The sequence below is a fragment of the Abramis brama genome, assembly GCF_963993115.1.
Source record: "Abramis brama genome assembly, chromosome: 9".
Taxonomy (NCBI): Eukaryota; Metazoa; Chordata; class Actinopteri; order Cypriniformes; family Leuciscidae; genus Abramis; species Abramis brama.
Genome location: NC_139971.1, coordinates 42,704,682 through 42,720,308, shown reverse-complemented (window position 1 = coordinate 42,720,308; position 15,627 = coordinate 42,704,682). Strand labels below are relative to the sequence as shown.

The following is a 15,627-nucleotide window of genomic DNA, read 5'->3' as shown; positions in this document are numbered from 1 at the left end:
CTTTGAGGGTCAGAATTCTAGCTGATAGACAGGTGTTCAAATACTTATTTGCAGCTGTATCATACAAATAAATAGTTAAAAAATCATACATTGTGATTTCTGGATTTTTTTTTTTAGATTATGTCTCTCACAGTGGACATGCACCTACGATGACAATTTCAGACCCCTCCATGATTTCCAAGTGGGAGAACTTGCAAAATAGCAGGGTGTTCAAATACTTATTTTCCTCACTGTATATCTAGCAGTGTAAACACCTGGTGCATTAGCGCAGTGTTGACGGTGGAGGTACTCTACCTGTTTCCAGTATCCGCCGGTGTAACAGACCCGTCGGCAGGAACGCCTCATCTTTACAGGAGCGGATCTGCGTTCCCACCAGCTCAGAGTTGGTCGCCAGAATACGAGCGCTCTCTTCGTTGAGGTTCACGCCGGCCATAGACGCCACATCGTTGATGTCATCATCGTCTCTGAAATAACCGACGAAAATCAGTCTGATCTCACAGCACGATATCTGATTTACATACAGTACTGGAGACTATAATCAACATATTAATGCATATTCAAAGCACTTGATATTCGACAATCAGCCACTGATGTTTACTCGCCTGGTTAACTAATTTAACTACATTAAAAAGTATTTATTGTACGTATTATTCTGATGGTTGTTCATGCAGGATGAAATTAACTAATCAAAAAAATGATTAGTAGTGGTGAGAAACTTACAAGTAATGGTGGTCAGTGACAGAACCTAAAATAGTCACTCCTACACTCATCAACATAAAAATAAAAATTTAACAAATATAAATTATTTGTCGACTATCCGTGTGCATCACGAGTATTCTGAACAAAATGGGAATGTGGATGTGAGTACATTAAAATTAAATAAATAAATAAAGTAAATAAAAAAATGCTCAAGGCTATTTTTTGTCAGCTACCCACATTTGCATCACATGTATTATGGACAATGAGCATAAAATAAAATAAATAAAATAAAAAATAAATAAAATAATAGATGTGATATAAATATTGTTAAAATTATTAAATAATCATTAAATAAAGTTGTCAGACATGTTATTTGTCGACTGTCTGTGTACATCACATGTATTATGAACAGAATGGGAATGTGCAGGAAATAATTAAGTAAATATATTTTTTGCATTGTGACATGATGGATGGATGGATGGATGGATGGATGGATGGATGGATGGGTGAATGATAGATGATGGATGGATGGATGGATGATGGATGGATGGATGGATGGATGGATGGATGGATGGATGGATGGGTGAATGATAGATGATGGATGGATGGATGGATGGATGGATGGATGGATGGATGGATGTGTGAATGATATATGATGGATGGATGGATGGATGGATGATGGATGGATGGATGGATGGATGTGTGAATGATAGATGATGGATGGATGAATGGATGGATGGATGGATGGATGGATGGTGGATGGATGGATGATGGATGGATGGATGGATGGATGGATGGATGGATGATGGATGGATGGATGAATGGATGTGTGAATGATAGATGATGGATGGATGGATGGATGGATGGATGGATGGATGTGTGAATGATAGATGATGGATGGATGGATGGATGATGGATGGATGGATGTGTGAATGATAGATGATGGATGGATGGATGATGGATGGATGGATGGATGGATGTGTGAATGATGGATGGATGGATGGATGGATGGATGGATGGATGGATGGATGTGTGAATGATAGATGATGGATGGATGGATGATGGATGGACGATGGATGGATAAAATTACTAAAAGTAAAACTGAAATAAAAATAAAGTTAAAAAGAAATATTAATAAAAATGACAAGCACATAACAAAGTTACAAACACAAACTAAAATGAAAACTGAAAGTTTTAAATTAAAGCTAACTCAAAACACAAATAAATATTACAATAGCACTAATATTCCACCGGAATGTTGACGTTATCAGGCAAGCGTGACACATTCCATCAGTGCGACTGGCAGCTTTTTCACCCAATCATTACTCTCCCTTTTCCCCGTTGCCTTGGTAACAGTGTCCTAATTACGGCACATTAGCAGTGGAGTTTCCTGCGCCCGAGGCGCTGCTGAAAACTTCATGGCTCCGGCCACAGAGGTCAAAGTTCACTCAGCTCCACTCTGATTTACGTCCGCGTCTGTACCTCTGTTTCTGACACTGACCCCCTGGCATCTTCACCCGCGTCCACGGGTGCCCGAGTGAGTGAGTGTGTGTGTGTGTGTGAGAGTGTGTGTGTGCTCCGGCTGGGCAGGGTGTATATGAGTCCTGACACCACGGCAGGAGCTGACAGAGGCCATTAGCACTGCGCTGAGCTAGCACGTTAGCCTAGCTGCCGCCACACGCCACAGACATGAATGAGAGGAGTTTTCAAGTCATGTGAATTATTAGCTTTCTTACACCATATGATCTGTCCCATTCGGCCTCCCTTTATGAAAAAAGTTACAATATTTACTGCCAAAATTGCCATTTTAATTTTCAATTGCCAAAAAACATTGCCATTTTCTTCTTAAATATTTCCAAAAAAGTATTGAATAATTAGTTTTAAGCCTTTAACTAAACCAACCAGCTAATTAAAATATTCATTTGAAGCAAAAAAGTATTTGAAATTTAATAATCTTCAAGACAAAGAGTATTTGAAAGTCATTAAATGAACAATCTGCTCATCCCATGATGCATTGGGAATGACATAATAAAAAATAAATAAAAAATATATATATATATAAACAATCGTCAACTAATTGAAATAAATAAATTTAAATTGAAGTACTATAAATTGAATACTAAAATTACTAAAACTAAACAAAAAAATTAATTAAAGCTAAATATTTTGATATTTAAAATAAAATATATTTAAATATTAATAATATTTTAAAAAACTAATAAAAATGACAAAAGCACATGACAAAATTAAAATGAAAACTGAAATTATAAAAACATAAACAAAAGCTAATTGAAAATATTAATAAATACTATAATAGTATATAAATAATACTTTGATTCACAAAATGAGTATTTTTTCCAATTGGGAAACTTTGCTGTAGTTACTAAACTAAACTATATTTAAACTTCATATACAATATTTTATTCTATTTTATTTTATTTATTTCTTCTTTATACTCTTTTCAACCACATTTGCTGAAATAATAATAATAATAATAATAATAATTCTCCTGCTCACTAAAGCAATCAATTTGATAAGAAATCTGTACATACTATATCTGTATACACTATATGTTACATATGTATAATAATATTATTCTTATTATTCTTATTTATTTCTCATATTTATTGAAAAGCTGTGGAACTTCTTTGCACTATATATTGTATGTTTGTTCTCTCTTTCTTATTTTCTCTCAGTAAAAACTAAACTAAACTGAACTAAACTCAGAGACCTGGTGTTACCCGACGGGTGGTTTGGTTTGATCAGGGTGCGAGAGCCAATCACAAACATCATGGTCACGAAACACGCCGTCGGGCACAGGGTCGTCAGTAACAAGCAAACCTGACAGCTTAATTAGCTACACTGCTAAAGATTTATTGGTTTATCAATCAGAGCCTGCGGCTGACGCCTGGAGCAGAGAGAGAGAGAGAGAGAGAGACATAACTGTGAACTCTATGACCTGTCACACACACACACAAGACAAAACACAATAGCTCTGTTACACACCCTAGCGAGCTGCCTCAGTGTTCACAGTCTACATAGGGAGCATCTTAACCTGAGATGAAGCGCCCTACACAGGTAGCAGCTCAATGTACAACGAGGAGAACACGATTCACAGTTTATTCCAGTCAAGTTTGACCAGCGCTTGATATCATATCGAGCCACAATATCTGTCCCTCATAAGCACAGTTTCAGCCAAATACTATAGTTCTTACTGTAAATCCATAATTAGTGAATATCAAGTGAATTGAAGCTTGTTTTGAAATGAGCACACACATTAAATAAAAGTGGAGAGTAACATCCGGTAAGCTAGAGACTAAAGCTTTTCCACGTTAAGCTCTGTCTTCATTTATAATGTTCATTTAAAGCAAAAATTATTTTTTGAAATACTTGCTTTTCAAGTATTTAATCATCTTTAGTAAGAAGAAAAAGAATTTGAAAATCATTGTGTGATTGATTATGCTATTTAATCAATGTATATATATATAAAAAATAAATATATTTTAAATTTAATGTAAATATTCAAGCATATAAAACAGTGTTGTTATTGTGAACTAAAACTAGGGCCTAATAATAAATCGTTTTTTGGTCAATTAAATACAAAAAAATGAGATAAATATATAAATATAACTTAAATTGAAGTATTAAAATGACTGAAAATTAAATAAATATTACATAAAAGATATATATATATATATATATATATATATATATATATATATATATATATATATATATATATATATAATTGGTGTATGTATACACGCACACACACCAATAATATATATATATATATATATATATATATATATATATATATATATATATATATATATATATATATATATATATATATATAGTTAATGTAATTTAGTTTTAATTTTAAAGTAATTTAGCTAGTTTTGAAATGATCACGCCCGAGGAACATTAGGACACTGAAGTCAGGAGCATCTTCATGCCAAACTTTCTCCTGTGTTCAGTCTCGCTGCCGAACAGAGCGACAGCTTTGAGGAGGAGTGTGAGAGTGAGTGTGTGTCCCGCAGTCAGTGAAACACTGCTCTCGTGTGCCGGCGGCCGGTATTGCAGTACCTGAACGAGCCCCCCCCCGGGTCATTCAGCCGGTTCTTCTGGTTCCCTGAGAGCTGAACGCTGACAGGGCTCTTGCCCATCGGGAGAGCTGCAGGCTTCCCTAGAGTACCTGGGAAAAGACAAGACAACATTATCACGAACTTACACACCTCTTTTCAACAAATCTGAATCTGTCAGGAGCTCAAACAAGCTCAAGTCACACGTCACACTTCACACTAACACACTGTATTTCACAATGAGCTAATGAAGCCTAGAAGCATTATGAGTTTCTGCACTGTGACAATTAAACGCATTTGATTGCAAAAGTCTCATTACAGACAGACAGACAGACAGACAGACAGACAGACAGACAGATAGATAGATAGATAGATAGATAGATAGATAGATAGATAGATAGATAGATAGATAGATAGATCGATAGAACGATAAGCATGGACACATGCTTCATTTTCTTTCAAATAAAAATAAAAATAATGAATAAATAAATAAAAATTAATTTAAAGTACATAAAAATTTCTTATTTATCATTTTGGTTTGATGGTGGCACACGACCCGGACATGTTCTTGACAGGTTTTGTGAGATTTCCCCGAAAAGAGACAGAAAAACAAGGAGAGCTGCCATTTTTACTGATCCTCTGCTTTTGTCCTCCTGCATCTCTTCTCTCTCTGTCTGTCTCTCAGAGTTCCCCTACACACTCCTCACACACACAGCGACCGCCAGGGTGCATTTGAACGTGATGTTAAGAGGCATGTTCTTGCCCCACAGCTACAGGAGACGCTATTTTTAGAAACTTTCTCCCTGAAAATGCTCTTCCAGGGCTAAAATATAACACAAACCAGACTGAGATGGGCAGGGGAAGAAAGACGGATCAAATCTGCATGCACACACCTGTGTGTGTGTGTGTGTGTGTGTGTGTGTGTGTGTGTGTGTGTGTGTGTGTGTGTGTTCATGTAAAGCTGATGAGTGAATAAACAAATGAAAGTCACCTGTCGCTCGCACCGTCTGTGTGATGACCACAGGCATCCGTATCTGACCGCCAGGACCCGTCGATCTCTTAACACCCTACAAACACACACACACACACACACACACACACATTTAATCCGTTTCACCTTCATATCCTAACAATCTTACACTCGAGTCTTGCTCACTTCAGACGTGAATCAGCAGCATCTCGACAGGTTTATAAAGCCAACGGTATCATATTTCTAAGGCCTCTGTCAGCCCGCCTCACGTGTCTTTCTGCTGTGAAATATATTTATCAAGTAAACATAACTATAACTTATATTCGGAGTAATATTTCAGCTGGAATGAAGCACCTCAGACATCATTTATGATCATCAGGCTTTTGAGGAAGGTTTATTTGTTCATCTCTCAATCATTGTATTGCATTGCATTATATGCTTTAAAACTACAGAGCTTTGATCATAAAACTAATCATTATTTAATCTAATATCTTACTAAGACATCATTAGCAGATATAGAGAGACGACTGATATATATATGCATTTTATGTAAGCATCTGCTAAGATCTCAGAGATTTACATTACAAACATCAGAATTTCATCACTTTTTGTCCATATAAATATCAATATTTGCACCAAATTGCATATTTTTGCTCAGTTTCGGCCTCTGAGCTATTTTTCCTCCATATTCTCACTATATCATATTATATGAGACTGATGTATTAAATACGATACTCAACAAAAACACATGCAATTTTTTAAAGATATTTTTTCGAAAGGTTCAATAAACCTTTAAGGGTTTAATTTCAAACAATTATATTTTCTTTCTCTAACAGGGTTACTTTGCATACATAAAATAAAATGAAAAATAAGAACATGTATTAATAAAATAAAGTCTATTTAAGATGTAGGTTCTTATTCAGAGAATTTAAAATAATTACAGGGTGTTTTCATGGAGATCTAGAAAATCTCACATCTAGGTGTGGTTTAGAATACACAGGCTGATTTTTCCAAGAACAATAGAGAGAGAAAGAGGAAGAAAACAAGGTAGTGACAAAGTGAGAACACAGGAGCAACACTAATAGAGACGCTTCGTCCCCGCGAGTCCCTCAGTGCCGCCCTGAGCAAATCCCATCCATCCATTCCACTTTCCCTCCACCTGCATATTTCTCGGACTCGTTCCGTTGTTCCCGGACTCTGTCGCTACATTACAGCTCAGAGCCGGCAAACCTCGGGGAGATCTCCTCGTGAACCTCGGAACGGCTGCAGGACACACTGTCCAACTCACCGTCACTATTATATACCATGAACATATCCCATTTTCTCATATGAAAGAGCTTAAAAATTATATTTAGATGTTTTTTGGTCTTTTGAAGATATTTAATATGCATTACTGTTAAAAAGTTTGGGGTCAGTAAGAAGAATATGAAAGAAATTCATGCATTATATTGATTAAAAGTGACAGTAAAGACATTTATAATGCAACAAAACATTTCTATTTAAAATATACGGAGCTCCAAAGGAACATGGTGAAGGAAAATAAATATGAGATGGAAGTATGCTTTTGCGTTTTCTTGCAAATGTTTTGCGCCAAAAGCACTGAAATATAATTTTTCATCCCATCTCAAATTTTTCCATCACCATGGGGCTCCGTATCAATAAATGCTGTTCTTTGAACTTTCTATTCATCAAAGAATCCTGAAAAATTAAATATATGACGGTTTCCACAAAAATATGAAGCAGCACAACTGTTTTCAACACTGATAATAATCATAAATGTTTCTTGAGCATCAAATCATCATATTAGAGTGATTTCTGAAGGATCATGTGACACTGAAGACTGGAGTAATGATGCTGAAAATTCAGCTTTGATCACAGGAATAAATTACACTTTACTATATATTCACATAGAAAACAGTTATTTTAAAATGTAATAATATTTCACTGTTTCTAGTGTATTTTTTATCAAATAAATGCAGCCTTTGGTGAGCAGAAGAAAGTGTTCAAAAACAATGAAAATCTTACTGACCCCAAACTTTTAACAGTTGTGTATATCTGTGTATTTTGTATTGGCTTTGAAATGGTATAAAGGGAGATTATTTTCTTTTTTCAATAGGAGAAAAAAACATTTCAAAACTAAATGAACACAAAGAAGTAATTTTCTTTCATATGCACCAATATACAATGCATTACGATAAAACACAATACTTATCATTTAACAATCTTTTTTTAACTCTTTGCATATAAAATGAATAAAAATGGCCTCAACAAGCTTCTGAATGAATAATAATAATGATATGCAAATATGGGTGATCATAAGTTTCTTTCTTCTGTTGAACACAAAAGAAGATATTTTGAAGAATGTTGGGAACCAGAGAGTTGATATAGCCAGTATTTTTCTCCATACTTATGGAAGTCAGTGGATGCCATCGACTGTTACCGGGAATCTTCAGAAAATCTCCTTTAGTGTTCAAAAGAAGAAAGAAACTCATGCAGGTTTGAAACAACTTGAGGGAGAGTAAATGATGACAAAATGTTAATTTTTGGGTGAACTATTCCTTTAATGAGGTCATGGCACTGATGATGATGATGTCCAAATGAAAAACATTTAGGGTAACACTTTATTTTACAGTGTCCTTGTTACATATGTTACATGTACTTACCATAGTAATAACAGTAAATTATGCATAATTACACGCAACTAATCCTCAACCAAACCCTAATCCTACCCTAACCCTATAGTAAGTACATGTGGTTAATTAATATTACTCAGTACTTAAATATATAATTACACTGTAACAATGACACCTTAAAATAAAGTGTAACCAAATGTAGTTTTAGAGTGACTGAAGAGGGAGTTTTGAGTTGCAAACATTACAGTCGCAAAGTACATCAAACTGGTTTATTCAAAAGAGCAAAATTCCTGAAATCACACGTAAATCGCACAGATTTGATGCTTTTGTTTTTTTTGCCCTTTATTTAACCAGATAAAACTTTCTGAGATGAAAAATCTCTTTTACAGAAGTGGCCTGGCCAAGATGAGCAGCACAACATCATCAAAAAATAAACACAAGATGATGTGCGTTTTCATCTGGTAGAAGATGCGTTTAGGGCGTTTGCAACGTCTCAAAACATTTCCTGTAAAATGTTAAATGTGTTTAAGATGTGTATTGAAATCTGCTTTTTTAAATAAGTGCCTCAGATGTTTGTTGTTTTGCAGACGGATTACTTTAACAGACGTACATGTGCTGAACATGCTCTTATTTCCACACTATGATCTCACATCTCATGACAGTCAAGACATCATTAAACTAAAAGCAGGAACTGTTCCCTTAATGCGATGGCCTTCCTTTTCCACTCTCTTTCTGTCACACATTATGGCTCTCATCTCACACACACACACACACACACACACACACACACACACACACACGCACACAATATCTGCTATATTGCTCAGAGTAACTGAAGGAAGATATTGAATATCAAAAACATATGTGACCCTGGATCACGTCACCAGTCTCGAGTCGCACGGGTATATCTGTGGCAATAGCCAACAATACATTGTATGGGTCAAAATTATCGATTTTTCTTTTATGCCAAAAATCATTAGGATATTAAGTAAAGATCATGTTCCATGAAATATTTTGTAAATTTTCTACCATAAATATATTTTTTTTTTAAAAGTGAATGCAGCACAATCGCGAACACAAATGAACAACTTTAAAGGAGATTTTCTCAATGTTTCGATTTTTTTGCACCCTCAGATTCCAGATTTACAATAGTTGTATCTCGACCAAATATCGCCCTATCCTAACAAACCATACGTTAATGGAAAGCTTATTTATTCAGCTTTCATATGATGCATAAATCTCAATTTCATAAAATTGACCCATGTGACTGGTTTTGTGGTGCAGGGTCACATCTGAGCCCAGAAGAGCGAGTGAGGGGTGAGCTCATACTTGAGGCAGGACAGCGGTGCTGTTGGGCTGGTGTGGACGAACACTGACACTCGTCTGGACCGGCGTCACACTGCTCTTGTTGGGCTGTAGAGGTTGAGTGAGAGAATGCTGGCTGTTCAGGAGAGACAGACGCAACGCAGGGAGACTTTTCTGCAAACACACACCCAATGTAAAATATGAATGGCATGATTTTATTGCCTTTTTTCCTATCACATATTTCAGTAATCATTCATTCACGCCTTTTAAACAAATTCATCCCGTGAAAACATGGAATGTCTATGAATGTACTATTGAAAGTGTAATTTAAAAACTTTTGCACATTTCTAATCATGCTTTGACGTGGAAATTTTCAAATACTGAACTTCTGATATAATATTGCAAAAAAAATCTACTTGTAGAGGACCAGAACTTTTTTTCTTTGGAATAATGTGCACTGATGAATCATTCACAATAACAACAGCATCTTATATGTGTAATTCCAATTCCATTTTAGAATATAAAAGTTCTGTGTGTGTGTGAACTCATAGAGGCCGACAAAGAACATTAACCGCAGTAATCAAAGACGTCTCCCTGATGTCCCCGAGAGGACACCGCAGGCTCCCGATGTCTATTTCTGGAGGATTTTGATGTAAGCCAGCTAGCGTAGCATGACAGCGCGGTCGCATTAGCGTGCCAGGTCGGACCGCGCAGGATATGACACATATTACGCCGGGCTGGACCTACTGAGCGTGAAGAACCCAAGCCACGTGTGTGTGTTTAACTCATTACAAGTAACTTGAGTTACGTAATCAGATTACTTTTTCAAGTAACTAGCAAAGTATCGCATTACTTTTAAATTTACAGCAAAATATCTGAGTTACTTTTTCTAATAAGCAACGGAAGTTACTTTTTCACATTTATTGACTGACAGCTCTCTCATCCTCATGTTGAGAAAGCTTGTGCGTAAGTGCAGAGACACATGTTGTGTGTAAACATGATGTTATTGTCGTTCTAGACTAAATGTGAGCATGCATTTACTAATCTCACTTGCACAAAAAATATTCAGTATTCCTCAAAATGAATACAATTTGTGAAATGCAAAATCAGAATAATACGCAAACCTCCAATAATTAAATATGTTAAATAAAACAAATATTTGTATGCATTTAATCTCACTTTATTGACCAATGTACTTGCTGCTAATCTTCGATGATTCAGTTAAACCATAAAGAAAAATGACTTTAGATTTTTTGTTTTTATTGGTAAAGTACTGTAAGTGATAAACTTTCTTTTCCCGCATCCTATTCTCCTGTTATCCAGAATGGCAGCACAGCTGAACGGTTTTTGCCTGAGCGGCGCCCTCTACTGTACACATGTGAATTTGCTTTTCCTTCAGCCTTATTATTTCAATTTTGGTCTGAAAAGGCCTTTACATTTGCCCAAAAATAGAACTAGAAATAGAAGAAAAAAAACAAGCCCAGCCCAGGTGAGAAAAAGTAACGCAAAAGTAACGTAATGCATTACTTTTCTTTAAAAGCAACTAAGTAACGCAATTAGTTACTTTTTAAAGGGGTGGTATAATGCCCTTTTCACAAGATGTAAAATAAGTCTCTGATGTCCCCAGAGTGTGTATGTGAAGTTTTAGCTCAAAATACCCCACAGATATTTTTATATAGCATGTTAATATTGTCACTTTTTGAGGGTGAGCAAAAACGCACCGTTTTGTGTCTGTTCCTTTAAATGCAAATGAGCTGCTGCTCCCGGCGCAGGGGGCGGAGCTTCAAGAGCTTGTGTCCTTTTACCTCACACACACATGCACTGAAAATGTCTAAAACTTTTAGCCTTTTATGTTCAAACCGAAGTCAGAAAGATGGAGAGACTCAAGAAGAAGTGACAATATGTAGACGACATTTCTGAATGGTTAGTTGATGAATTTATGAAGCTGATGTGTAGTTATCTTCTACTCATTGATTAGCATATTCTGTCATGATAATCTATAAATCGTGTTCAGGGGGCGGGGTTTATGTAAATTCTAGGGTTGGTGATGTCACTAACTCGGGAGGAATGTCATGTAGTCTCTACCAGCCGTTTGTTGTAGTCCTTAAAAAGCGATTTCTGTAAAAGCAAATATCTCCCTTTGCTTTGAACTTTGAGCGTTGTAACTTTGCAGATGTTGTTTATGCTCAAACAGCAACATTACACACTAACTAAAGTTAGAAAAGTCAAATCATATTCAACCACCCCTTTAAGGGAGTAACGCAATATGGTAACGCATTACTTTTCAAAGTAACTTTCCCCAGCACGTGTGTTTTCGTACCTTCAGGAAAGGGACCAGGTAAGGCTGCGGAGACGACTTGAGCTCGGACTGGAGCCGGCTGGTGAACTCCTCCGGATCGATCTTTGCATCCTGAGAGGAGCGACAGCAGATGTTCATGTGTACAGCGAAAAAACATGCAAACTACAGGAAGAGGAGATGATTAGTGCAGGATGAAAACTAATGAGTTTACATGAGTCAAATGTCAAGTTCAAATTTATTTGTATAGCACATTTAAAAACAACCACAGCTGACCAGAGTGATACACACAAATAAACAAATAAAACAAACACAGAATGTCACAGTAGCAAAACTCAACTCAAGGCAAGGCAAGTTTATTTATATAGCACATTTCATACACTATGGCAATTCAAAGTGCTTTACATAAAGGAATAGAAATAATCACAAAATAAAAGCAAGGAAAATTAAAACATTTATTCAAAGTGCTTTACATAGAAAGGAATTAAAAAGATCACACTATGGCAATTCAAAGTGCTTTGCATAGAAAATAAACACAAAATAAAAGCAAGGGAAATTAAAACAGTTATAAAAGGAATTAAAAGAGATAAATTAAATAAATTAAAGTAAAATGAACCTTAGCTTTCAACTCAAAATGAAAGCGAAGGAACACAGGTGTTCTTAAGCAACGACTTAAAGATGTCAGCAGTCTGAGCTGCTCTTATATGAACTGGTAGACTATTCCAGAGATTAGGACCAGCCACTGAGAAGGCTCGGCTACCTTTATTTTTTAACTTGGATCTCGGAACTGGATTTTCTAAGCAGGGATTATATTGGGAATGCAAAATAAGGCCCTTCAAAGAAGATCAAGAAAATCTGATGTTTCTGAAGCCGAACCGGCACACGTACCAGTAAATCCTGCACCAGCGCCTTCACGTTTCGAGACGTCTCCGGGGACGGGGAATTATGGGATGCCAACTTGATCAGCGTCGCCAAGAAGTTCTTGCACTTCTTCACGTTCTCCTGCATCTCCTGTCGAGCAGAGTGAGACTTTTAAAGACACGTCGAATCGAGCGCTTTGAGCCTCATAATGACACATCACAGGCCGAGCTGAGAAGCGTGTGTTGATTTGGACGGATGCTCGTGTTAGTAAACAGTTTATCCGGTTCTGACTCACACAGACGCGCTCTGTTGTGCTTTTGTTGTCATAATCAGCGATCGGCGCTCACGGGGAAATAAAGTATTTTAATGAAATCCTCTAAATTCCATTTAAATGCTACAAAACTGTCAATCATTTGAGGTTAGAGAATGTGTCAATCAAAAGTCTTTTTAAGGCGGGTGCGTGTTTCGCTGATCATCTTCCTGAGGTCGACACTGAACTCTAATAAAACATGAATAGGTGAATCTCATTAAAACATTTCCAGGTCACAAATTCAAAAAGGAAAAAAGGGGCTTATTTTCAGGAGTGACACTGTGACTTCATGACAATTGAAGGATCCGGATGTTTTAATTTAGTTTTTTTTTTCTTTTTCTGGTAATTCCCATTATTCTTGATTGAATTAACATGTGATATAAATTACTGTCATCTTAAATTAAAGGCAATACAACAAACACTATCATTATGTATCAATATTTTATCATTTAAAGCTGCTCTAAGCGATGTTGGGTGACGTCACTTCTTGTTGACGTTCGAAGTATTGTCAAACAAAACGGAGGCTAGCTCGACCCTCCCTCCTCCTCATCATGTGCACGCGCACTAACCCACCCCCCACCCCCAAATCATTCTTGTCAGTGATTGGCTGGAACACTGTTTGTTATGTTTCGTGGTCCAGGCTGGGCCAGTTTGTTGTTCTTGCCGTTTGTGGAGCCTGTGGTGTCTACAGAGACCGTGTGTCTTTACAGTGTGTTCAGGGGACAGGCAGCTAGAGGATAGTGAGGAGATGTTTGCTGGATGTGACAAAAAATGTTTCAGCCTAAAAAACGTGTGACATCGCTTAGAGCACCTTTAAATAATGTCTCATTATTTTTGTCACATTATGAACAAATAATTAAATAATTAAAATGCTTGTAATGAGAATTTAGGAAGGAAATGCTAAGAATTGAAAATAATACAAAAATAATGTCATCATGCAAAACATATTAATAAGCTTAATTTTCTTAATGCAGAAGCTAATTTCTTATATTCCTTTTGATTTTGGGGTTAAATATGACCCGTACAGATTCACCTGGATATACTGTTTAAAAGTTTGGGGCCAACATAATAAATAAAAAAAAGAATTGAACACTTTTTATTTATCAAGGATGTATTAAATTGATCAAAAGTGACAGTAAAGACATTAATAATGTTACAAAATCTTTAAATTTCAAATTCTTTGTTCTTTTCAGCTTTCTACCCATCAAAGAATCCTGAAAAATAAAAATGTATTACGGTTTTCTCAAAAATATGAAGCAGCACAACTGTTTTCAACATTGTTAATAATCATAATAGTTTCTTGAGCATCAAATCATCATATTAGAGTGATTTCTGAAGGATCATGTGACACTGAAGACTGGAGTAATGATGCTGAAAATTCAGCTTTGATCACAGGAATAAATAACATTTTACACTATAATCACATAGAAAACAGCTATATTAAATTGTAATAATATTTCACTATTTTTCTGCATTTATGATCAAATAAATGCAGCCTCAGTGAGCAGAAGAGTCTTCTTTCAAAAACTTTTAAACAGTAGTGTGTGTGTGAACATGCATCTCTGTGTGTTTGCGTGCAGATGTTGTCTATAGGCGGACTCTGACAAATGTGTGTCTGTCTTGAACATCCAGATGTGTTACCCTGGTGTCTGCTGGCAGCTGTGTGTGTGTGTGTGTGTGTGTGTGTGTGTGTGTGTGTGTGTGTGTGTGTGTGTGTGTGTGTGTGTGTGTGTGTGTGTGTGTGTGTGGTTTGCATGGCGCTTAACCAAGTCCTGACAGTCAACCAGGGACGCTTGAGGGGTCCAACAGTCACTCAGTGGAGCTGAGAAAAGGAAAAGATAAAGAGAGAGAGAAACTTTGATACGGGAGGGCACACAGACCTGGGAGACGACCGGGGCTCCGGGGGCCGGGGCAACTGCGCTCTGAGGGGCCAGTGGCATCTGAGTGAGGGACCCCTGGGGGCCCGGGGCCGGCTGGACCTGCTGGGGAGCTGTCACTGCCACGCCGGCTGCCACGGGGCCCTTCTAGAGGAGGAAGAAGCAGAGACACAGAGATAAACACAAGCTGACGTCTGCCTGCCAGCAAGGCCACAGAGAACAGGAGAGACGGCCACAGCGCGCACTGTCACATCGCGTGTCCCGAGAGAGCGCAGGACGACAGGAGCGAGGAGAGAGAGAGAGACAGATGGAGGAGGAGGAGGAGAACAACTCGGGTCACGTGATCCGCTGCACCTGACGACTCAAAGTTCTTTGTCTTTACACTCTTAAAAATAAAGGCTCTAAATTGTGACCCTGGACCATAAAGCCAGTCACAAGGGTCAATTTTTTTAAATTGAGATTTGTAGATAATCTGAAAGCTGAATAAATAATCTTTCCATTGACGTGTGATTTGTTAGGATTGGATAATATTTGGCAGAGATACAACTATTGAAAATCTGGAAAAATCTTAATTTTGTTATTTTCTTAATC

General features: G+C 36.9%; 1 protein-coding gene across 3 annotated transcripts in view; it reads right to left on the bottom strand.

Moving 5' to 3' along the window:
- The window catches only part of LOC311090011 (transcription initiation factor TFIID subunit 4), a 101,310-nt gene that overhangs the window by 68,449 nt on the left and 17,234 nt on the right, over positions 1-15,627 (bottom strand). For 2 of the 3 annotated variants that reach the window (XM_084125109.1, XM_084125111.1), the window contains 7 exons: positions 15,040-15,183; positions 12,877-12,999; positions 12,013-12,102; positions 9,717-9,866; positions 5,776-5,851; positions 4,789-4,897; positions 295-464 (listed from right to left, as the gene is read on the bottom strand). In XM_084125109.1, coding sequence (XP_083981235.1) covers positions 295-464; positions 4,789-4,897; positions 5,776-5,851; positions 9,717-9,866; positions 12,013-12,102; positions 12,877-12,999; positions 15,040-15,183 — 862 coding nt within the window. The remainder of the gene's footprint in view (positions 1-294; positions 465-4,788; positions 4,898-5,775; positions 5,852-9,716; positions 9,867-12,012; positions 12,103-12,876; positions 13,000-15,039; positions 15,184-15,627) is intronic. The other variant, XM_084125110.1, reaches the window with a different exon arrangement.